General features: G+C 44.5%; 6 protein-coding genes and 1 long non-coding RNA gene across 12 annotated transcripts; 6 read left to right on the forward strand and 1 right to left on the reverse strand.

Annotated features, from left to right (window-relative positions):
* The first annotated feature begins 20 nt into the window (after nt 1-20).
* LOC6612641 (protein kinase C) lies at nt 21-11,404 on the forward strand. Of its 6 annotated transcripts, none has more exons than XM_032721823.1 (11): nt 21-220; nt 3,356-3,685; nt 3,874-4,067; nt 4,137-4,194; nt 4,260-4,372; nt 4,437-4,510; nt 5,094-5,125; nt 6,639-6,709; nt 6,772-7,990; nt 8,109-8,248; nt 8,301-11,404. In XM_032721823.1, exons 2-11 carry the CDS (start codon nt 3,532-3,534, stop codon nt 8,460-8,462), a joined length of 2,217 nt encoding a protein of 738 aa, XP_032577714.1. In that variant the 5' UTR covers nt 21-220; nt 3,356-3,531; the 3' UTR covers nt 8,463-11,404. The 6 variants fall into 6 exon arrangements, with proteins under 6 accessions (XP_032577714.1, XP_032577711.1, XP_032577712.1 ...); XM_032721820.1 differs by having other exon boundaries at nt 22-220; nt 6,769-7,990; XM_032721821.1 differs by lacking the exon at nt 21-220 and adding an exon at nt 580-924 and having other exon boundaries at nt 6,769-7,990.
* LOC116801538 lies at nt 655-1,398 on the reverse strand. The gene is made up of 2 exons (XR_004362077.1): nt 1,332-1,398; nt 655-992 (listed from the first exon to the last, which is right to left on the reverse strand). It is a non-coding gene; the product is annotated as an uncharacterized LOC116801538 (long non-coding RNA).
* Nucleotides 11,405-11,677: 273 nt separating the features above from the next.
* LOC6612642 (probable dimethyladenosine transferase) lies at nt 11,678-12,897 on the forward strand. The gene is made up of 3 exons (XM_002037110.2): nt 11,678-11,842; nt 11,904-12,616; nt 12,671-12,897. Exons 1-3 carry the CDS (start codon nt 11,785-11,787, stop codon nt 12,818-12,820), a joined length of 921 nt encoding a protein of 306 aa, XP_002037146.1. The 5' UTR covers nt 11,678-11,784; the 3' UTR covers nt 12,821-12,897.
* A 285-nt stretch (nt 12,898-13,182) lies between these two features.
* LOC6612643 (venom protease) lies at nt 13,183-14,605 on the forward strand. The gene is made up of 3 exons (XM_002037111.2): nt 13,183-13,327; nt 13,381-13,651; nt 13,723-14,605. Exons 1-3 carry the CDS (start codon nt 13,231-13,233, stop codon nt 14,312-14,314), a joined length of 960 nt encoding a protein of 319 aa, XP_002037147.1. The 5' UTR covers nt 13,183-13,230; the 3' UTR covers nt 14,315-14,605.
* Nucleotides 14,606-14,717: 112 nt separating this feature from the next.
* Nucleotides 14,718-16,019, forward strand: LOC6612644 (serine protease snake). The gene is made up of 3 exons (XM_002037112.2): nt 14,718-14,949; nt 15,001-15,271; nt 15,337-16,019. The coding sequence occupies exons 1-3, from the start codon at nt 14,850-14,852 to the stop codon at nt 15,923-15,925; spliced, it is 960 nt and encodes a 319-aa protein (XP_002037148.1). The 5' UTR covers nt 14,718-14,849; the 3' UTR covers nt 15,926-16,019.
* A 252-nt stretch (nt 16,020-16,271) lies between these two features.
* LOC6612646 (transmembrane protease serine 9) lies at nt 16,272-19,601 on the forward strand. The gene is made up of 8 exons (XM_032723038.1): nt 16,272-16,615; nt 16,675-17,004; nt 17,083-17,328; nt 17,388-17,971; nt 18,263-18,394; nt 18,561-18,834; nt 18,890-19,205; nt 19,258-19,601. Exons 1-8 carry the CDS (start codon nt 16,383-16,385, stop codon nt 19,531-19,533), a joined length of 2,391 nt encoding a protein of 796 aa, XP_032578929.1. The 5' UTR covers nt 16,272-16,382; the 3' UTR covers nt 19,534-19,601.
* A 112-nt stretch (nt 19,602-19,713) lies between these two features.
* LOC6612647 (NAD-dependent protein deacetylase Sirt7) lies at nt 19,714-22,964 on the forward strand. Its single transcript, XM_032721013.1, has 2 exons — nt 19,714-20,079; nt 20,300-22,964. The coding sequence occupies exons 1-2, from the start codon at nt 19,915-19,917 to the stop codon at nt 22,448-22,450; spliced, it is 2,316 nt and encodes a 771-aa protein (XP_032576904.1). The 5' UTR covers nt 19,714-19,914; the 3' UTR covers nt 22,451-22,964.
* The last annotated feature ends 53 nt before the right edge of the window (nt 22,965-23,017 follow it).

The following is a 23,017-nucleotide window of genomic DNA, read 5'->3' on the forward strand; positions in this document are numbered from 1 at the left end:
ACCTTGGCACATCGCTAACGTTTTTCCAATAAGAATTGGAGTGAAGTGAACATTTTTATCAATAGTAATACGCGAAACAGTTTTAAAGCCAATAACAAAACTACCCAGCAATGCAACGGAAAATGCTGGACACTGTGATTTTGTGAAACTGTTCGAATTCGTTGGAAAACCAAGGAAATTGCCTGGGAAAACCAATCAATTTATAACGCTGTGCAAACGGGTGCGTGTAACTGTGTGCGTGCGTGTGTGTATAAGCGCATACATATGTCGAGCGAGTGTGTGTGTGCGCTAGTGTGAAGGCATCCTTAATTTTTTCGCACACATAGCTGAACACTTTTCTTTGATATACAAGTTCCTGCGCGCGCAGATGAATTATTTCATTCTTTTGGTTTCATTGTTGATTGCAATATTTTCTGCCTATTTGTTGTCGTGCATAGCCATTTCGCATAAACATAGCAAAGAAGCGTTGCAATAACTTTTCATTTAAATCCGTAAACATTTTCTATATACCAACAGTAAAGAAAGCAAGAAAGTAAGAGAGTGGTATATATAAAATCCATCGATGGGACTTTCTAAATATTACTCCGTGTCTGGTGCTCGATTGTGAAGCGAAAAATGTCAGCGAAACGTGTATCTTATAGTCAAAGGAAGTGCTTAGTGTACAATTTAAAAAACAAAACATATATTTAAAATACGAACATAGTGGGCATTTCGTATGTTTACCAACACTGCGGTCGTCAGTGTCAGGCTGACAAGTGGACAGTACGGCAACTCTGCCAGCTGGAAGACCTTCGTTTTCACCAATTAGAAAATTACAAATTTTCCAATTGGACGGGTTAGCCAAACGTTTAGTTAATTGAGCGCACTTATTGGCGTTTCGTCAGGTGTTTCCAATTGGAGTGGGCGTGAGACGCGCGTGTATTGGTGGGTAGTAGAAGTGCGAGTGAGAGGCAGCATTAGAAATTCTTGTTGTTCTCTCTTTGTTGTTTAATCTGTGGAAAAAAGTTGACTACGCGTGTATATGTGTGTGAAAGTGTGTATATGTGCCATACATGCACACAAAGAATTTGCATAAAAAAGTGAGCAAGCAATGGCATTATATGTAATCAAAGCTAAACGACACTGAAAGTACTCAAGATTGTGTGCGAAGAAAAAGGGCAACTAAGTATGTACTTGTTCCCACCAAATTGCCAATTAGAAAACGCTTTGTATCCCAATTGGATGCGCATTAGACTAGTGGCGAGATTAGTGTACACTGAACAACAATCTGTGGAATTGTGAAATAAACAAAGTTGCACTCCTTGGAATGATTTATACGCTAGAAATATTACCAAAGCAGATGATGGTCGCGCACTATTTTCGACTTTTGTTCTACGGACTGTTGTCGTTTGAGCGATTGATTAATGTACACACACAAACGGGCAGAAGCACAGTGCACTATGGGGCATTTGGTCTGTTTTTTTTTCAAAAATTAATAACTTCTAAACTACTGGAGATATTTGGATGATTTTTTTTTTATGTGTTAGATATGCCCCCAGGAATATTTTGGAAAAGTGGGCGTGCCCCAACACCGCCCCATTTTTTTTTTTTTTTTTTTTTTTTTTTTTTTAAATAATTTTAAAGTTAATTTTTAATTTTAATATTTTATAAAAGTTCATAGTCGTCTTCCTATTCACAATCAGCAGAGTCTGAAGAATCGTTATCAGGTTCAAATTCGCAAGATAACAATTGAATGACTTCTGGTGGAAGAGATAGTCGCTTATGTTTTCGAACGCGCCTCTTTAAATTTATTGATGATATTATGGGATATTATTTATATTGTTTATATTTGCCTTGGCTGGGTTCAACAAAAGAATTTTAAGTATGGCTGCAAGATCCAGCAGGCCGCGCTTCCGTGCAGCTAGCTTCAGCTTGACCCAAAAGACGTTCGTTGTGATTCTGCGCCCATACGAGTTCATCTGCTTGCTGTCTTCGGCCACTTAAACTTTTTAAATAATATATCGTTTTCGGGCATCCAGCTTATTTCCTTTCCTTTTTATTTTTCTCTTTTACCTTCAGGACTAGGTGTTCTTCTAACCACTTTGAAAAAACTTTCGAAAATTCATATATTTTTCGATTGCATTTTCTCCAATTTCGCAAAAGATTGAAAACATTCGTTATTATTACTATTCGTTAATCGTTCATTAAAGTCTAGCTTGCTATCAGAAAAATGCCCACTAATAAAAGCGCAAAAAGAATTTTCCTTTTGACGAACACCCTTTTGCTTGCGCCACACTTCCAGCAAATCCAGCATTGGCAATCGAGATGTTGTTCCTTAAAAAATCAAATGTCTCGAAAACCCGCAAAAAACGCACATAGAGACTACCTGATATGAGTTAGGAATTGAACACACTACAACATGAATATAAGCACTTACTGAACAAATTTGAACAAATTTTTGTAGCTCTATTCAAAGTTGAAATTTATTTCTAACAGCTACATGTTGACACCACTTGCTAAATGTACAAATTGTTAGAAATAGACGCACACAATAAACAATATATTAATATATATACATAATACAAACCTCAATATTGATTATCCAATTTAAATTTTACTCATTTGCGATCTTCTTTTAAAATTTTAACACTTTGAAAGTTAAGCTAAATTTTGCGCGTATTGCAGCCACCTGGTATATGCTCGCAACAGCCGACTTTAACAGCTGTTATTATAACAGTACACTGTTCAAATTACTTTTGCGCGCCATAACATAATAGTTTAAAGTATTTCCAATGTATAAATACTAAAATACTGCAATTTTGCATACTTGTGAAAAACACATTTTTGTAAAAAAAACAGGCCAAATGCCCCATAGTGCAGTGGCGGCCAAAATAGTAGTGTTGAATAATAAACGATGAAAAGAATTTATATTTTTGTAAGCTACAGCTTTTCGTTTTGCAAAAATGAATGTACATTTCTGTCTGTGAATCATGAAATTAACATTTTGAATCATAATAGCAAAATTATTAATATTACTATCCAAGAAAATTAGAACTGAATACACATCGCACTTGAAATTGTTTATTGAACTGCTATTAATAGTTAATACGCATCGTTAAGGAAATAAATAAATATATATGGTGTAAATTCCTTTAACATGTCATTACTATTTTGACCGCTGCTGTGGGCGTAGATATGTGTGTGCACAAATTCCATCGATGCGAGGCTTAATCGACCTTGGGAGTGAATCGAGTATACCGCATACGCCATTCATGAGTGTCAATGACCTACGCCAACATTGGCCCACAGCGAAAGATGCGAGTGGCAGTCGGGCGATTGATTAACCCATCTCGAACTGCTCTTCATCCGATTGCAGATCAGGATCACCAGCCAGCCGCACACCACCACAAGCCGAGTGGTCCACCGCTGCTCCCCACACAGACACGCAAGGACATCGCACGGAGGACCGAGGAGCAGCCGGATCAGGCTCAGGATCACGACCAGCAGTAGGATCTAGTACAGCCGGACAGGACAGTCACCGATCGCACGACCATGTTCACGGGCAAGCTGCAGATCAAGGTGTGCGAGGCGAGCGGCCTGCGGCCCACAGACTTCCAGAAGCGCCACAACCTCACCTTCGGCAAACTGGCCGACGAGCAGCTCATCGATCCCTATGTCTCCATAGATGTCGACGAGAGTCACTTCGGTGAGTGACCTTCCACTTCGATTTCAGTTCAACCATTCTGATATGGTTGGGAAACTAAAGTCAGTTAGATAGTTACAAAAGTTAGTTAGCTAGCAAAAGTGTTGCATACTTAAAAGGGTAAAAAGTTAAAGGTTTTGGCAGCTAGCTTTATTTATTACTTATTTACCTGGTTATTTTCTAACCCACAGATCGAGCCACCACACGGCCAAAGACATTCGATCCTGTTTGGAACGAGCAGTTCGTCCACGACGTGACCAATGTGAGCAACATCAACTTGACCGTCTTTCATGATGCCGCTCTGCCGCCGGATGACTTTGTGGCCAACTGCATCATCTCCTTCGAGGACCTCATGCAGAGCGAGACGCCTGTGCAGGATCTATGGGTGGGTTTCCAATATATAGTAGCTACATGTATACGAATCCATATGGTTATACTTCTTGAAACCTCACAGGTTAACTTGGAGCCGCAGGGCAAGATTCACGTCATCATTGAGCTGAAGAATCGCACGGGTACGTACCGATATAAAGATCTGAAAAAAGTTTAGCGAATGCTGATCGATTCCATCTGATTTCAGATAAAGCCAAAGCCGAGGCCGTGGTGGAGCACACTGTGGCCGTTAACAAGGAGTTCAAAGAGCGCGCCGGATTCAACCGACGTCGCGGTGCCATGCGTCGTCGTGTCCATCAGGTGGGTATCCATTTAACCAGTTGAGAATGAACGTAACTAATACGTATCGTTTGCTTGGAACCAGGTGAATGGGCACAAGTTCATGGCCACGTTTTTGCGTCAACCCACCTTCTGTTCGCATTGTCGGGAGTTTATCTGGTAAGTGGAGCCGAGCACACATGATCGTACAACTCTCGTAACGAACTCACTTAAGGGCTGAAACATCTCCGTACATCCTAAGTTGTATACGCAGTGATTAATCTGAACATGCATTTAGTTTTGGGACCTGATTTACACACACCTCTCACCATCCGACCTACTTTTGATTTGTTTCGATTCGATTCGGTTCGTTTCTACTTGGGTTGATCTATTACCTCTATGTTCTTAATGTACCACCACTCCTCATCACTCATCATCGCTCTACTTGGGCTCACATCTTTGCTCCTTTGGGTGGCTCATTCTTATGCGGTTTTAGTTTCCTTGGTTCTCTACATCCATTGGCATTAACCTGGTCTCTCCGGTGAGCTATTATGCTGCTTGGGTGGCTGCTGGGGTCATCTTGGGATCACGATCTCATTACGCTTGATTTCTTACGGCGACACTCATCCATTGAAAGTAATACACTCACACACACCAAACCAAAACACATCAAATCAAACCACCAAAGAAACACACCACAAATCATTCAGTTACCAAAATATATATACATACAATAGCCATGGAATTTCTTGCCTTTTTGCAGGGGAATTGGTAAACAAGGCTATCAATGTCAAGGTATGTGTTTTGCTTCAGACTAAACGGAATTGAAAACCAGAGCAGCTCAGCTCTGGCGCTTCGGAGCTCCAGGATGAGCCCCCGACAAGCTATATCCAATCCATATCACTTTGCATTTGCTTGTTACGTTCGTTGTTCGTTATTCGTTGTTCGTTCGTTGTTTGCTGTTGTCGCTGTTGATGTGGCTGCCATTGGGTTTCTTGGCTGCATTTTGAGATCAGTAATGCTATCAGTACTATTCTATCATACTCCGAAAGGATTGTCCAGCCTTCGGCATTGTCCAATGCATCCATCACTTGCTTGAGTCGGAACAGGTCCTGTCCACTGTCCCACTGCACCATAAGTCAAATCGATCTGTATGATCCCGTCCTCGTTCCCATCACATTGCATTTTAAACACACGTTTAATGGGAGTGCAGTACTAATCAGATTCCATTCCGATCGGGGTTACAGAATATTCTTTATAGGTCTAGAATTACATGTAGTCTTCATCGCATACACCTCTTTACTTTGTCCGTCCGTCAGATTTACTCAATCCCATATGATAATCATGCATGCTATAGATAATCCCAGTCTCTGGGATTTAGAACCTTTATTCAGCATTTAGTTTTAAGAGACAGTTATCAGTTATATTTGGAAACCAATGTCATTAAACTTAAAAACTCGAATTCTTTAGAATTGGAATCATTGGTTTAATATATCATCTTTTTAAAACTATTACATGATGCACGATAAATTTCCCTTTGGTTCTTAAAGGGTTCAGAAAGAGTATACTCTATGGGGTCGAATAAGAATAGAAATACTATATAGGATATTTACTTTAAATCATTGTTATGAACAAACTGAACTGCTTTTATGGCTGCCTTCGTCACTTCTCACTCTTCCAAGTAGTTTTGGTTCCAATATCAATATCTCTGGCACGAAGCATCTAAATGTTGTGATTAAACCGAAACACTAAAATTAGAGCACAGACACAGACCAAGCACAACCTAACTCCACTGACCAACATGTGAATAATCACACTGCACAGCAAGAAACAGTCGACGGTTTATCAACTAATTACTGTCCACTAGATCGTGGCATTCGAGAAGGATCCCGAGCCCAATTGCTCCCAATCCGAGTCGAATGCCACGTTGCCGGACTTTGTGTCTAACCCTGAATGTTTCAACGAGCTTAGTTTAAACGAAATCCTGTAAATATACACATTCTAGAGTTTAGGCTAAGAAGGAAATCGCCCTGAAACAGCATTTACTAGTTTGAAATTATGAAATCATTTCATTTATTGACTTTCAAATGAAAAAGAGTATTTATTTGTAGAGCTTTCTATCTTTTGATAGAAAAGATAGATGGCTCGTTTTGTGCATCATGGCGATCTTCTTCCCGAGCTCATAGATTTTCATAGAGACTTGGATTCACTGGCCTGCACTCTGCCATTGAAGAATCGAAGAAGCACCAAGTGCCCAGTTTGGATACTAATGAATTCGCCTTTGGTTTCTCTTTCCCGAAAACTCTAGTCTGCACGTTAGTTGTACATAAGAAATGTCACTTGTCGGTGGTGTCCAAGTGTCCGGGCATGCGAGATGAGGTAAGTGCCAATGGGATATCCCCGCCAGATCATAATGATCTAATCGCGAGCCTTTCCAGCAGCCAGCCAAAGTGGAGGTGGTGCCGGCGGGCCAGAGGTTCAATGTGAATGTGCCGCACCGCTTCGTGGTGCACAGCTACAAGCGGTTCACGTTCTGCGACCACTGCGGATCCCTACTCTACGGCCTGATCAAGCAGGGATTGCAGTGCGAGACCTGCGGGATGAACGTGCACAAGCGGTGCCAGAAGAACGTGGCCAACACGTGCGGCATCAACACAAAGCAGATGGCCGAGATACTCAGCTCGCTGGGCATCTCGCCGGACAAGCAGCAGCCGCGCCGCTCTAAGTACTTGAACCAGCAGGGCGGCGAGGACAACTATGGGGCATCCCTGGGCGCCGATGGCGACGGTGCTCCGGGGCAGTCGTTTCGCAGTTGCGCCTTGTCGGTGGACAGCCTGGCCACATCGACGACGACGCTGACCAGCGGGTATAATAGCAGCAGCTGCATGAGCCTGGCGGTGACCGGATCTGGAGGCGTTGGGGCCACTGGAGAGACGCGTCCGGGCAAGTGCTCCTTGCTGGACTTCAACTTCATCAAGGTGCTGGGCAAGGGCTCGTTCGGCAAGGTGATGCTCGCCGAGAAGAAGGGCACCGACGAGATCTACGCCATCAAGGTGCTCAAGAAGGACGCGATCATCCAGGACGACGACGTCGACTGCACCATGACAGAGAAGCGCATCCTGGCGCTGGCCGCCAACCATCCCTTCCTGACTGCGTTACATTCCTGTTTCCAGACCCCGGACCGCCTGTTCTTCGTGATGGAGTACGTTAACGGCGGCGATCTGATGTTCCAGATACAGAAGGCGCGTCGGTTTGAGGCCTCGCGTGCCGCCTTCTATGCGGCGGAGGTGACTCTGGCCCTGCAGTTTCTCCACACCCACGGCGTCATCTACCGCGACCTGAAGCTGGACAACATCCTGCTCGACCAGGAGGGCCACTGCAAGCTGGCAGACTTCGGCATGTGCAAGGAGGGCATCATGAACGGCATGCTGACCACCACCTTCTGCGGCACCCCCGACTACATCGCCCCGGAGATCCTCAAGGAGCAGGAGTACGGCGCCTCCGTCGACTGGTGGGCGCTGGGCGTTCTCATGTATGAGATGATGGCCGGTCAGCCGCCGTTCGAGGCCGACAACGAGGACGAGCTCTTCGACTCCATCATGCACGACGATGTCCTCTATCCGGTTTGGCTGTCCCGCGAGGCAGTCTCCATACTAAAGGGTGAGACTCTCGCTATGCTAATCTACTTTCTTACTCAGCATTACTCACGCATTACTTACTAGCAAGCTGCTGACGTGTCGTATGAGTAATATGTGCTGTTGTTTCCTTTCATCCTCAGGTTTTCTCACTAAGAATCCGGAGCAGCGACTTGGCTGCACTGGCGACGAGAACGAGATACGCAAGCATCCATTTTTCGCCAAATTGGACTGGAAGGAGCTGGAGAAACGCAACATAAAGCCACCATTCCGACCGAAAATGGTAAGCTAAATTATATATAGAAAAACTTGACCTATATCAATTTGAAACACAGAAAAATCCACGCGATGCCAACAACTTCGATGCGGAGTTCACCAAGGAGGATCCAGTGCTGACACCGATTGGAAACGAGGTGGTGCGCTGCATCAACCAGGACGAGTTCGCCGGCTTCTCGTTCGTGAATCCCAAGTTCGGACCGGAGCGCAAAGTCTACTAAAGCCCAACGATCGCAGTTCATGTTCACCTACCAGTTCGATGGATTGCGATGCGGTCGTCTGGAGCCCCGCTCGGATGGGGGGTGGCCCAAGTCCAGCCAGATCGCCATTCAGCGAAAGCAGTCTAATATTTTCATTTCCCGTAACTCCCCGGCGCACTCGCCGCCCCCATTGTTGTCTGTTTCCAGCCGTAGTCGTGATGCTCGTCCTCGTTTCGTTACCGGTCCTGTGTGTAAATCACTCATTCGCATCCAACTACCAGTGCCAATTGTCGAAACTGCTAGCTTCAAATTGAACTTTGGGGCACACAAGCCCCAAAACCCCTTTCCCTGCTTCAAGCTCCACGCCTGTTGGAATTCATTTATGTTGTTTGCCAAGCTCCCAAGAACAGAAACCAACAAAAAAAAAAAAGAAAAAAGGAAAGGAAAGAAAAGAAAGAAGGAAGTAAGAGATACCCCCACCCATCTAGTCAATGCCCAGTGGCTGAGTGCATTTTGTTATTAGTTATTTATTGATTGTTTGACGTGCCGAATCTCAAGTTTCGCACTCGCAGACCGACAGCATCCAAGCAGAGCTCTATTTACGGGAGGCGAGGCACTTGCTCCAAGCGAATCTCAAGGGAATTTCTAACACAATAGCCGCAATGTGCCGTCTGTACCACAAACAACACACAATACATGCGACCACACGGATCTAGTTTCATTTGTTTTACGTATTCGAAATCTTGCACAACTTCCTTCTCAAGTATTAAAGCGATATTATTTTAAAGTTACCTTATTGTTAAACATGAATATTTATAAAACGAACAAAAAAAAAAAAACAAAAACAAAATGAAGCCAAAAAGCCCTAATACAAACGCATACAATTTACCAACAAAATGGAAAAAGAAAGTAAAGCTAACTAATCATAGAGGTAAAGCTAACCCCACAAAGAGAATGTCTATAAAATTCATATTAATTTATGCTAAACAAACTATGAATACAAAACGTGTTTAGTCCGTAAGCAAACGAGGAGGAGAACAAACAAATTATATATATATATAAACATATATATAAAGTATATATATGTGAACCATATAAATTGTGAAACTAAAGCATATGCATATATAATACACACAAATGAGAAACATTTAGCGTAATTGAGGAGAGTCCGAACAAAATTAAGTGAAGGATGATAGGAGACAAACAATATAACTTTTACGTGTTGATTTTAAAGCCAAAGACTCAAGCTAAGTTCTATTCGCAATTACTGCATTCAAATCTAGCATAAATTTGATTGGTATCCCTTAAATGTTGTTACGATTATTATTTACTCCATAGCAAATTTCGAGTGGCGAAATTGTTTCTGTTTTTCGATTTCCGTCTACCAAAGCGAGCGAGTAATCGTGCTAAAGTAAATCATTAATAAATAATAACAACAAAGGCGGAATAGCAAGCAAAGGAAGGATAACAGATGATTTATTAACTTTAAGCAGCGTTGTTAACTAAACATAAAAATCATAAGGCAAAGGCAGGCATAAACACACATTTGTATGTAATAATAACGCCCAGTGTCTAATAATATTTGTGAAATAGCAAGCCCAGCGTAAGCGCTAGTTACCCATTTACAATTTAAATGTTAACCCAAAGTATTTTCAAGAACGCATTTTACCAAAAACAAGCAAAACACGAGAAATAAAAACAAAATAAATTAAAACCACAAACAAAACCCAAAGAAATTAAGGACGAAGTAAAAAAGTATAGGCAAATGTTGAAAGCTATAAATAATTTTTTAAGCAATGCGCTCAGAGGCCGTTGCAAAGATAGAGGCGCGTATTCAATTAAAACTAAACAAAGAGTATAAAAACAAGCAAAACTCCAGCCAACAAGGTAAACTCATATGAACATAGGTATAGATTCCCGATCGGGATAGGTATCAGGATCGGAATCGGGAATAGGTCAATCGCTGCTGGTCAAGCAGGGCGCAGAGGAAAAAAAATAAGGTACATTTAATGGGAGAGATACAGATGAGGGATTAGAACAAATCGCGTGACCGTAACCTGACAAAAAACACAAAACTTATAGGAAAATGTGCAACCAAAAATGTTAGCTGTAAGCTCTCACCGAATACGCAAAGCTGAACGCTCCCCGCGACCCCGTTGTCTCCACCTACTTACCCCGAAACTTATAGTGAATATATATGTATATCATGGCTTGCCAAAGGGGGCTCTTCAACTAAACTCCGAACTATGAAATCTGAACTCTGAACTCTGAATGTACTCACCCGATCCAGCTTAGCTAACTTTTTCTGGAGCCGCGCAGCTCAAGCAAACACTCAAACTCACACCCACTTACATATGTGCAACTTTTTCATGTACCTTTCGCATCTTAGATACTTAAATGGATTATTAAACGGAATCCCCGAAAATTGTTAATTGATCTAAGGCAGAACTACACACAAACTACTAAGAAAATATACAGAATTATTTATGGAACGGCGTACAAAACTAAAGCGCAACAAAGTGGGAGAGAAAGGTTAGGAATCATTGCAAAGTAATAATCATAGACACAAAAGTATTCAGAAAACAACACACAAAACAAACACACAAGGCACATATACAAAGCAGATGAAAAAACAAAATACAACTGAGAAGAACACGGCATAAATAAGGTTTAAGTTATGTTTAAAAAAGAGATAAATAACTGTAATGGTAAAGTCGAAAGTCAACAGTTGATATGTTGTAAAAAAGCTATTAAATAAAACCAAAAAAACACAAAAAAATTAAAAGATTACCAAGGCAGGCAAGTGAGCGTAATTGAATGTTAAAGAAGCTACTAAGTAAATGGTACGAGCAGATGTGTGCAAAGATAACCAAAGAAAGAAAATTGAAAACAAGAAAATTGATTTATAACATTAAGTGAAAACTAATTAATAAATAAAGAGGTAACACCTATGAAAAATGTAACTGATTTTGTTTAAATTTGAAAATTACAGCACTGTAGTCTGCGAAACGGGAATGTTGAGATAACCGGTAAGGATTAACAGAAAATGGAACATTACTGAGGGTTCGAGTGTTAACTACGTTTTTGCCAAAGACACTAGAATAATTCTATTCTATTATTCTAGTGTCTTTGGTTTTTGCTATGCTGCACGTTTTGAAATAAGTTTCTTATTTTTTATTAACATGTTCTGTTAACAAGAAAGTTATCGCTTCGACCGATGTGTTATCGGCTGTTAGCTAGCAGTGCACATGTTGCCGCCGAGGAAGAAGAAGCGAACCCAAAACAAATAAAAATTTGGTGCAATTTATTAATTTTACAAGACAAAAAACGAGTGCTAGACAAGATGCCCAAGGTCACGAAGGAAAAGAAGAGTCGTATTCATAATGATGTGCAAAAACAGGGTGAGTCGGTACAAATCAAACCAAGAAACGTATTTTAAACCCACATATTTTTAATTTATAGGGATCGTTTTTAACAAGGACTTTGGCCAGCACATCCTGAAGAATCCGCTAGTGATAACCACCATGCTGGAAAAGGCCGCTCTGAGAGCCACCGATGTGGTGCTGGAAATCGGTCCTGGAACCGGAAACATGACCGTTCGGATGCTGGAGCGCGCCAAGAAAGTGATCGCCTGTGAGATTGACACCCGATTGGCCGCCGAGTTGCAGAAGCGTGTGCAGGCCACTCCGCTCCAGCCTAAGCTCCACGTGCTGATCGGAGACTTCCTGAAGGCGGAGCTGCCCTTTTTCGATCTGTGCATCGCCAACGTGCCGTATCAGATCAGTTCGCCACTGATCTTCAAGTTGCTCCTCCACCGACCACTTTTTCGGTGCGCCGTACTTATGTTCCAACGTGAGTTCGCAGAACGGTTGGTGGCCAAACCGGGTGACAAGCTCTACTGTCGCCTGAGCATCAATACCCAACTTCTGGCCCGCGTGGACATGCTTATGAAGGTGGGCAAGAACAACTTTAGGCCGCCACCAAAGGTAGAAAGCAGTGTGGTCCGGCTGGAGCCGAAGAACCCACCGCCACCGGTCAACTTCACCGAATGGGACGGACTCACCCGTATTGCCTTTCTGCGCAAGAATAAAACGCTGGCGGCTACCTTTAAGGTGACCTCCGTTTTGGAGATGTTAGAGAAAAACTACAAGCTATATCGCTCACTCAGGAATGAGGTAAGTCTGGGAAGAGTATGATTAGCGAGATAATTGCAATTTGAATTTCCCTAGCCCATTGAAGACGACTTCAAAATGCAGGATAAGGTCATTAGTATCTTGGAGGAACAGGACATGGCCGCAAAACGTGCGAGAAGCATGGACATCGACGACTTTATGCGGCTCCTGCTGGCTTTCAATTCAGCGGGCATTCACTTCAACTAGTTGTATTTATTCTATAGATCGTTAAACTTTGTACAATTTACCAACATTAATATAAATGTTAAGCCAACGAACTCTAATTTTCTCAGCATTTTTTAGCCAAACTGGTTTCCATCTAGTACAGTAGTAATCAACTAACAATCCCGTCTACAATCTGACATCAGTTACATCCGGTTTTGAATGATTATTTGAATATTTTATAATATAAATTTAACCATGAATGACTTTCTTTGGGAAAACCTAAATAGATAGCTAAGTGAACTAGGAATCTCCATCCGTGCTTCCTACTGTATATAGAATAGAACCAGCTGAGCCGGAAGATCATCGTCTCCGAAGTGCGCAATTGAAAAGTAGCTGATTAGCTTCGATCAGATCAGTTGCCGGCCGATCGAGTTCCACTGCAGTTCAATAGGATGGCCATGCAATTGCTAGAATTGATATTACTGCTGGTGTTTTCACTGAGCAGCAGTCTTGTTCAGGGCCAGAATCCGGATCCAGCTGCCCAGCTTGGTAAGTGATATGAGGGTGACTATAATCTTACTGACCACGAACATTCCCTTCAGCTTGCACGAAGTTCAAGCAGATTGTCTTCGAGGAGCGCGTGGCCATCAGCTTCTTTTTTACCGATGCACCCATTACCTACGAGACAGTGGATTCCTGCCATGGATCCAGACCCCTGATTGTGGACGGCACGCCGGCTGAACCCAAGGAATTTCCATTTGCCGCTCGCCTCGGCCATCGGAAAACTAACAATGAAATAAAGTGGTTCTGTGGCGGCACCTTGATAAGCAATCGCCTGGTGCTCACAGCGGCTCACTGTTTCTTTTCCGAACAGTAAGTTCTTCATATCTCAAAGTTACTTTCCATTCCATTGCAATCAAACAGATTTATATATATTTATCCAGCGGTGAGGTCAACGTTGTGCGCTTGGGTGAACTGGAGTTCGATACCGACACGGATGACGCGGAGCCGGAGGACTTTGGCGTGCTCGCTCTGAAGGCACATCCGGGCTTCGAGAACCCGCAGCTCTACAATGACATTGGCATAGTTCAGCTGGATCGCGAGGTCAAGTTCAATAGGTACAAGCATCCTGCCTGCCTGCCCTTCGACGACGGCGAGCAGCACGAGTCCTTCATCGCCATCGGCTGGGGCCAGAAGAAGTTTGCCCAGAAGGAGTCGAAGAAGCTGTTGAAGGTACAGCTCCAGGGCTATAAGGACCGGTGTGTGAGCAGTGTGGATGCGAATGACGAGCTGCCCAATGGCTACGAGCCCAAGAGCCAGCTGTGCATCGGATCAAGGGACAACAAGGACACCTGCAACGGCGATTCTGGCGGTCCAGTGCTGGCCTATCACAAGGATCTCGCCTGCATGTACCACGTAATGGGCATCACCTCAGCCGGCATCACGTGCTCCACGCCCGACATTCCAAGTGCCTACACGCGGGTGCACTACTTCCTCAACTGGATCAAGGGCGAACTGGCCAAGCAGACGCAGTGAACCACTTGTTTGTTTTTAAATTCGTTTAATCTCTTACACTTGAGACCCTGGTCTTGGTTCTGAGAAAGCCAGAAATATACAAGTTATTAATTAATGATTGTAAATCCACCGGCTATAAACATTTGCATCTGGGCTTGCTGAGCAAACCGGTTTGGATATTGTTGGATTTGAATGAAATTTTCAGGTTTTCATTTCCGAAGAACTTTTCACTTGTTGTAAAGTCGTGACGATGTATGAATTTTGTTATGATTATGGTGTATATTACCTACTCAATATTTGTAAATATTTAAATGCCGGAACATATTGTTTTCAGCATGTTCGCCATCAAACCGGCTTTCATTTCTATTGATTTTCTGCTTGCGTAAGCCGAGAGCAAATATTAGTGTATAATGAATGTCTTATCAACAAAATCGAGGCTTTTCCCACTTTTTGTTAGCTCTCCTGCGGAGATTGCACTTTGGCAGGTTTAAAAGAGAGGCTTTTTGTTTATAAATAAACATTTTAGTTGCCAACTAAACGTAGAGGTAGCCACACGATGAGCAGCGCGATCTTCGCCAAGATTGTCCAACTGGGAGGGGCATTGCTGGTTCTATTCGTTGCACGGGCGTCAGCCCAGGATCCGGATATAGCCAGGAGTAAGTGCATCATTGTTCGAAAGATCTGTTATGGACGTTTGCACTCTACAGCGTGCACTGCCTACAAGAAAAGCGTTTGGGAGGAGACGTCCGAGTTCAGCTTTCTGATCGAGAATGCACCGATTATCTACAAGACCCTGGACAAATGTACCAGCTATGCGCCACTCATCATCGGCGGAGGACCCGCTCTGCCCAAGGAGTTCCCGCATGCTGTGCGCCTGGGACATAAAGATGACAAGGGCGAGGTGGAATGGTTCTGTGGCGGAACACTTATCAGCGACAGACATGTGCTCACCGCAGCGCATTGCCACTACTCACCACAGTCCGTACTATTCTTATCACTAAATTCCTAGACTAAATCGTAAATATATTATGGCATCTCTTCAGAGGATCAGTGAACATCGCGCGCCTCGGGGACCTGGAGTTCGATACCAACAACGACGATGCGGAGCCGGAGGACTTCGATGTGAAGGACTTCACCGCGCACCCCGGATTCAGCTACCCGGCCATTTACAACGACATTTCCGTGGTGCGGTTGATTCGACCCGTAACCTTCAACGACTACAAGCATCCGGCCTGTCTGCCCTTCGACGATGGGCGATTGGTGCCCTCCTTCATAGCCATCGGTTGGGGTCAGCTAGAGATCGTGCCCAGGACGGAGAACAAAAAGCTACAGAAAGTAAAGCTCTACAACTATGGTACGCGCTGCAGGATCACGGCGGATAGGAATGATGAGCTGCCAGAGGGATACAATGCTACCACCCAACTGTGCATCGGGTCCAACGAGCACAAGGACACCTGCAACGGCGACTCCGGCGGACCGGTGCTCATCTATCACAAGGACTACCCCTGCATGTACCATGTGATGGGTATCACATCCATCGGAGTGGCCTGCGACACACCCGATCTTCCGGCGATGTACACACGGGTTCACTTCTACCTGGACTGGATTAAGCAGCAATTAGCCAAAAATTAGAATTGATATTCACAATTCTGTGCACAGCATATCAAAATGAGTAAACAATAGTAAATGAAAAATAAAGCTGAATTGATTGAGTATTATTCACTAACATTTTCTAGAAAATCGTCGTCAAGCCAAGAATATTGAAATCCCGCAGAAAATTTATTGATTACTTCAACTGGAAAATCAACGCTGATTCTCCGGGAATTTATGTATTATCCTAAGGAGATTGTACTAATGATTATGAATTATGATTCTAGTCATTCACTTAATGCCGAGCCAACCACACGATGAAAAGTTCTATCTCCGGCACGATAGTTCTTCTGGAAACTGTATGGCTGGTCAAAGTGGTGGTGCCACTGAATCCTTTTCTGGCAAAAAGTGGGTTCTCTAAATTATTCAAAAGAAAACCCTCTAGGAGATTATCGCACTCCACAGCCTGTCTGGTGAATAAAGTAGCTTTTGGGAGGATATGTCGGGGTTTAGCTTCCCGATCGAGGCTGGTCCGATCTACCAGACCCTGGACAGATGCCTGAGCAACTCTCCCCACATAATCGGCGGAGAACCCGCCATGCCCAGGGAGTTCCCCCATGCCGCTCGCCTGGGACATCGAAACTACAAGGGCCAAGTGGAGTGGTTCTGTGGAGGAACACTCATCAGCGAGAGGCACGTGCTCACCGCAGCCCATTGCCACTATTCCCCACAGTATGTACTCTTACCTAATAATATTTCTGTTTTTAAAAGCAAATATGGAACCAATTCAGAGGTTCAGTGAACATCGTGCGCCTGGGAGACTTGGATTTCGACACCAACTACGACGACGCGGATCCCGAAGACTTCATCGTCAGGTACTTCACAATTCACCCTGGTTACTACTATCCGGAAATGTACAATGACATATCCGTGCTGAGGTTGAGTAGACCCGTTATCTTTAACGAGTACAAGCAACCTGCTTGTCTGCCCTTCGACGATGGGCGATCGGTACCCTCCTTTATAGCCATCGGTTGGGGTCAGCAGGGGAGCGTTCCGAGAACTGAAAACAAGAGACTGCAGAAGGTAAGGTTGTTTAAGGTTGTTTCCTTTTCTGGCAAAAAGTGGGTTCTCTAAATTATTCAAAAGAAAACCCTCTAGGAGATTATCGCACTCCACAGCCTGTCTGGTGAATAAAGTAGCTTTTGGGAGGATATGTCGGGGTTTAGCTTCCCGATCGAGGCTGGTCCGATCTACCAGACCCTGGACAGATGCCTGAGCAACTCTCCCCACATAATCGGCGGAGAACCCGCCATGCCCAGGGAGTTCCCCCATGCCGCTCGCCTGGGACATCGAAACTACAAGGGCCAAGTGGAGTGGTTCTGTGGAGGAACACTCATCAGCGAGAGGCACGTGCTCACCGCAGCCCATTGCCACTATTCCCCACAGTATGTACTCTTACCTAATAATATTTCTGTTTTTAAAAGCAAATATGGAACCAATTCAGAGGTTCAGTGAACATCGTGCGCCTGGGAGACTTGGATTTCGACACCAACTACGACGACGCGGATCCCGAAGACTTCATCGTCAGGTACTTCACAATTCACCCTGGTTACTACTATCCGGAAATGTACAATGACATATCCGTGCTGAGGTTGAGTAGACCCGTTATCTTTAACGAGTACAAGCAACCTGCTTGTCTGCCCTTCGACGATGGGCGATCGGTACCCTCCTTTATAGCCATCGGTTGGGGTCAGCAGGGGAGCGTTCCGAGAACTGAAAACAAGAGACTGCAGAAGGTAAGGTTGTTTAACTATGGAACGCACTGCAGGATCACAGCGGATAGAAATGATGAGTTCCCCGTGGGTTACAATGCCACCACCCAACTGTGTATCGGATCCCAGGAGCACAAGGACACCTGCAACGGCGACTCCGGCGGACCGGTGCTCATATGCCACGATGACCACCCGTGCATGTACCATGTGATGGGTATCACATCCGTCGGAGTGACCTGCGACACACCTGATGTTCCGGGCATGTACACAAGGGTGCACTTTTACCTGGACTGGATAAGGCATCAACTGGCCAAAAAATAGATTTCAATTAGAAATGATAATCTTACTATCAGACGTAGTAGTTTTCAAATATATTTTTTATGTTTATGTAATATATTAGTATTTAAATAACCTTTACCTTCACCCAGTAAGGTACAATATAAATAAGATCAGCGTAATACTTGCTTACCCACTTATAAAGAAGTATAAACAAAATCGTTTTGTTGTGGAATAATTGTAAAAAACGGGGATTTCATTAGCTCTTACCCGCTGTAGACTCACCTCTATTGGGGTTTCCGTAGCTAATTGATCAGTAACTAATTGGGAGCTAAACCCGTTCGAATCGCACAGTCGATCACCGATCGCCACCTGAAGATGAAGATGTGGAGGCTGTTCTCCCAGCTGATCGTTCAGCTGGCATGTGTTTTTGGCCAGCAGCCGGATATGGATGTTGTCGGATGTAAGTGGACAAAAAGTAGGCTTGCAAGTGGCTTGAAAGATCTAGTATATAGCTACAACATGGGTATAGTTCTTATTATAATACTGTATTGACCACTAAATGTGAGCTATTCTTTTTGATAAATATTGGATTATCACAATGAAACGCCCAATTTTTCCAACTTCAGCTTGCTCGAGATACAAGAAAAACGTTTTCGAGGAGAGAATCGAGTTCGGTTTCCTGTTGCCCGGAGCTTCGATTGAGAGTCGGATCATAGACAACTGCAGGAGCTACACGCCGCTCATCGTCGGTGGTCATCCGGCCCAGCCCAGGGAATTTCCGCATATGGCCCGCTTGGGGCGTCGCCCAGATCCGAGCAGCCGTACCGACTGGTTTTGTGGTGGCGTTCTGATCAGCGAGCGGTTCGTCTTAACCGCAGATCACTGCTTGGAATCGGAAAGGTAAGTAGAGGTTTTTCGCTGCTCAGGTTAGGAATCAATAACTCACTTTTTCCAGGGGAGATGTGAATGTTGTCCGATTGGGCGAACTTGACTTCGATTCGTTGGATGAGGATGCGGCGCCCAGAGACTATATGGTTGCAGGGTATAGAGCCCATCCGGGCTACGAAGATCCGGAGTTCTACCATGATATAGGTCTTGTCAAACTGACAGAGGCTGTGGTCTTTGACCTATATAAGCATCCAGCCTGTCTGCCGTTCCAGGATGAACGCTTTTCCGACTCCTTCATAGCCGTTGGCTGGGGAAGCACTGGCCTGGCGCTGAAGCCATCCGCCCAGCTGCTGAAGGTGAAGTTGCAGCGCTACGGAGATGGGGTAAGTAAGATGGCTTGGGCTTTAATTTAATAAATATATTATTCCCGTATAGGTGTGCAAAAAACTGCTTACCCGGCAGCTGGAGGAGTTCCCTCGAGGATTCGATGGAAACAACCAGCTCTGTGTGGGTTCCGAGATGGCCCAGGACACCTGTAACGGCGACTCGGGAGGACCTTTGCTAATTTACCACCGGGAATATCCCTGCATGTACGTAGTTGTGGGAATCACGTCGGCTGGATTGTCCTGTGGGTCACCAGGAATACCCGGAATCTACACTCGCGTCTATCCTTATTTAGCCTGGATGACCCGAACTTTGTCAACGTTTTAAATTATTACATCTGGATCTGTAAAATTATATAAATTATTTACTAAATACATTAAAAATTAAATTTTAAAGCAGTTAACAGTCCGATTAATTTAGAATCTCTGCTAAGTGGAAGCGAGTTATTCCTACGAAATCGATAGGCCTAACATATCGATGCAGTCATCGATAGTTGTTTACCTTTTTTTCCCAAAAAAAAGAAACATTTACAAAACAAAAGTCGTCGCTGGATTTGGATTGTTAATTACCAATGACCAGAGGTCTGAATCCGCATGAATAAGATGTAAGCGGTCATCCTGCGCAGGATTCCACATCACAATTTCCCCTTCCTGTCTGCGGCGCATTTTGGTTTGTCCCCGCATATGTAATTGCCAATTGTGCCGGATCATGGAGAAGGATCTGGGCGAGGAAAATGTCCAGGAGCAGGGGCAGCACACGGAGATGGAGCCCAAACAGGAGATGGACGTGGCGCAGTCTTACATAACGCGGGCCAAGATGAATCCTGCCAAGAAGGATAACGAGAAGCGACGACGCAAGGATGCCATGCGAAGGGTAATTAGTGCGCCTGTGTGTGTGTTTTTACGCTTGCAGAGCTGGTTCCAATTTAGTTTTTTTTTAAATTACAAAAGTTCATGTCAAATACCAACCTTTGATTATGTTTTAGTTTCCAAAAGAAAGAACCCTTAAGTTATTATAAAATAAACTACGATCTATATATTAAGCCATGTATGTACGCCTGTCAAGCCAATACTAATCTATGAAAATGTTCCAGGTCTCGATGATACTGCGAAAATGCGACTCCCTGCGCTCGACGGAAGATCGACAGTTTTTGGAGAAACATCCGGACATGGTGAAGACGACCAAGAAGCGCAAGGAGCGGGTAGAGATATACAAGGAGCGGGTTGTGGAACGCGAGGATGCGTCGCACGTGATCGAGGCAAAGGTGGAGCAGTTGGCCAACATCATTTCGCAGGCTAAGCATCTAGTTTGCTACACGGGAGCCGGTATAAGCACGGCAGCCCTGATTCCGGACTATCGCGGCAGCCAGGGAATTTGGACACTGCTCCAAAAGGGCCAGGAAATCGGCGAGCATGATCTATCCAGCGCGAATCCCACCTACACGCACATGGCACTCTATGAACTGCATCGCCGCAGATTGCTGCATCACGTGGTCTCCCAGAATTGTGATGGCCTGCACTTGCGATCCGGATTACCGAGAAATTCGTTGTCCGAAATCCATGGAAATATGTACGTGGAGGTGTGCAAGAACTGCCGACCGAACAGCGTTTACTGGCGCCAGTTCGACACCACGGAGATGACTGCCCGCTATTGCCACAAGACCCACCGCCTATGCCATCGCTGCTCGGAGCCTTTGTACGACACCATTGTGCACTTCGGAGAGCGGGGGAACGTCAAGTGGCCATTGAACTGGGCGGGAGCCACTGCCAATGCGCAGCGAGCGGATGTGATTCTCTGCTTGGGCTCCAGTCTCAAGGTTCTCAAGAAGTACACTTGGCTGTGGCAGATGGACCGGCCTGCCCGCCAGCGAGCAAAGATCTGTGTGGTCAACTTGCAGTGGACGCCCAAGGATGCGATTGCTAGCATAAAGATAAATGGGAAATGCGATCAGGTGATGGCCCAATTGATGAATCTACTCCACATTCCCGTTCCCGTTTACACGAAAGAGAAGGATCCAATTTTCGCACATGCTTCGCTTCTGATGCCCGAGGAACTGCACACGCTCACACAACCTTTGCTAAAGAATGCCGACGAAGAGGAGGCCTTTACCACTACCACTGAGGAAACGCAAGACTCAACTATCTCCAGCGAGAGCTGTAGCTTTAACTACAGCGATCTTCCCATCGGCAAGGGACCCCGCATTCGCACACCCATCAAAAATGGTCGAAGGGTTAAGACTAACCTGGAGCTCCGACAGAAATTCAAGCCCCTCAATGGCCAGGACGAGGAAATTAAGATTGAGCACGTGAAAACAAATGGGGAGGTTGAAACAGAGAAGGACTTAATCACACTGGAGTCGTCCATTAAAATAGAGACTGAAGTAAAGCTGGAGAAATCAGAGTGCCCGGAAACCAATTTTCAGCAGGAGTTGCAACTTTTGGAGCTGCTGCCAAAGCTGGAACCACTTTCTCTCAAAGAAGAGACGGAGGAAACGCCGAGCAATGGTTTTCCAGAGCTGCCAAAACTAGTCGCCATACAAAAAACTCATGCGGAAAGTTTGTCTGCGGTAGCAACTGAATCAAGACTAGAGCCGCTTCAGCTGCCACCGCTGGTGCCAATTGGAGCACCACTGTCCACACCTTTTGTTGAGCACAAATTGGTCCTGCCACCTGCCTCTCAGTCGTCCAGCATACAGATAAAGAGCGAGGGTGATGGTGAATCCGGCACAGAGAATGATAACGAAGAGGAGGAGGAAAGCGAGCTGGCCCAGGTGGATTTGTTGAGACAAAACAACGATGAGGAGCTGCTTCGCCAATTGCCCACCTGGTACGATGCCAAGTATGCGTACTCTGGTCTGCATAGCATCCTGATCCCCCCACCAGCGGATCTCAATATTTGGAACTCGCAGGTGGTGCCGAACTTTGCGATGAACAGATCCGCTGCCAGTTGTTTCTTCTGCTTTGATCGGTATGCGGAGCTGGAGTGTCAGTTCTATCGGCGTTGGAACCTCAGTCAGCGCAAACACAAGAAACGGGCAAGGAGCGGTCGGTTCGTGGTCTGCGAGTGCTGTCCAACTTCCGACGACGACGATGACTACGATGAGAATATATCCTTGGCACACATAGCAGCGGCGGAAACGGCGAAGCGAAGACAGCAGCTGAGCACGAGTTTTCCACGGAAGTTGGCGCGAACCCAGGCAGGATGGTATGGCAAGGGGTATAAGAAAGGTCGGAAGCGACGGTAGATTCCCATTTATGTACGGCCGTGATTCCTCCCTAAGATAAGAAGGTGAAATGATTACCCTAAAGTCAATGGCTTTTTGGAAACGTTTGATCTTATACTTGATATGAAGGAGCTAGCTGTTTCTTTTTTACGAAAAGATCGACCTGCCCTCACCGAGACATATGCTCGCTTCAATAGTATTTTAGCTATAGGTTCGTAAGTCATAGATTATAGTGCTGGCTAGAATAGAATAGGGTTCCTTTTATTTAGACGTGTTTTTTAAAATGCTCTATTTGTCAGTCCTTGATTATATTAATAGGTCAACCCGTTTTTGTCTATTTTGACACTTACTTCAATTTCAATGGGTTAATTGTATGTCACAATTGTGTAACTCTCGTCCTGGTATTTTGGTGCACTTTTTGCAAAAATCATTTGTCCTTGTTTTTAATTATTAATATAGGTTTTTACTTAAGAACGCTAACCTAACATCCGCCCCTACACACATAAGTTAAATAAACAAAATAAGCATTATGGTATATTGAAATGCATTCGATTTTTATTCGCACTTCAGTTGCAGTAACCAGTTGAG

The sequence above is a fragment of the Drosophila sechellia genome, chromosome 3R (genome assembly GCF_004382195.2).
Source record: "Drosophila sechellia strain sech25 chromosome 3R, ASM438219v1, whole genome shotgun sequence".
NCBI lineage: Eukaryota > Metazoa > Arthropoda > Insecta > Diptera > Drosophilidae > Drosophila > Drosophila sechellia.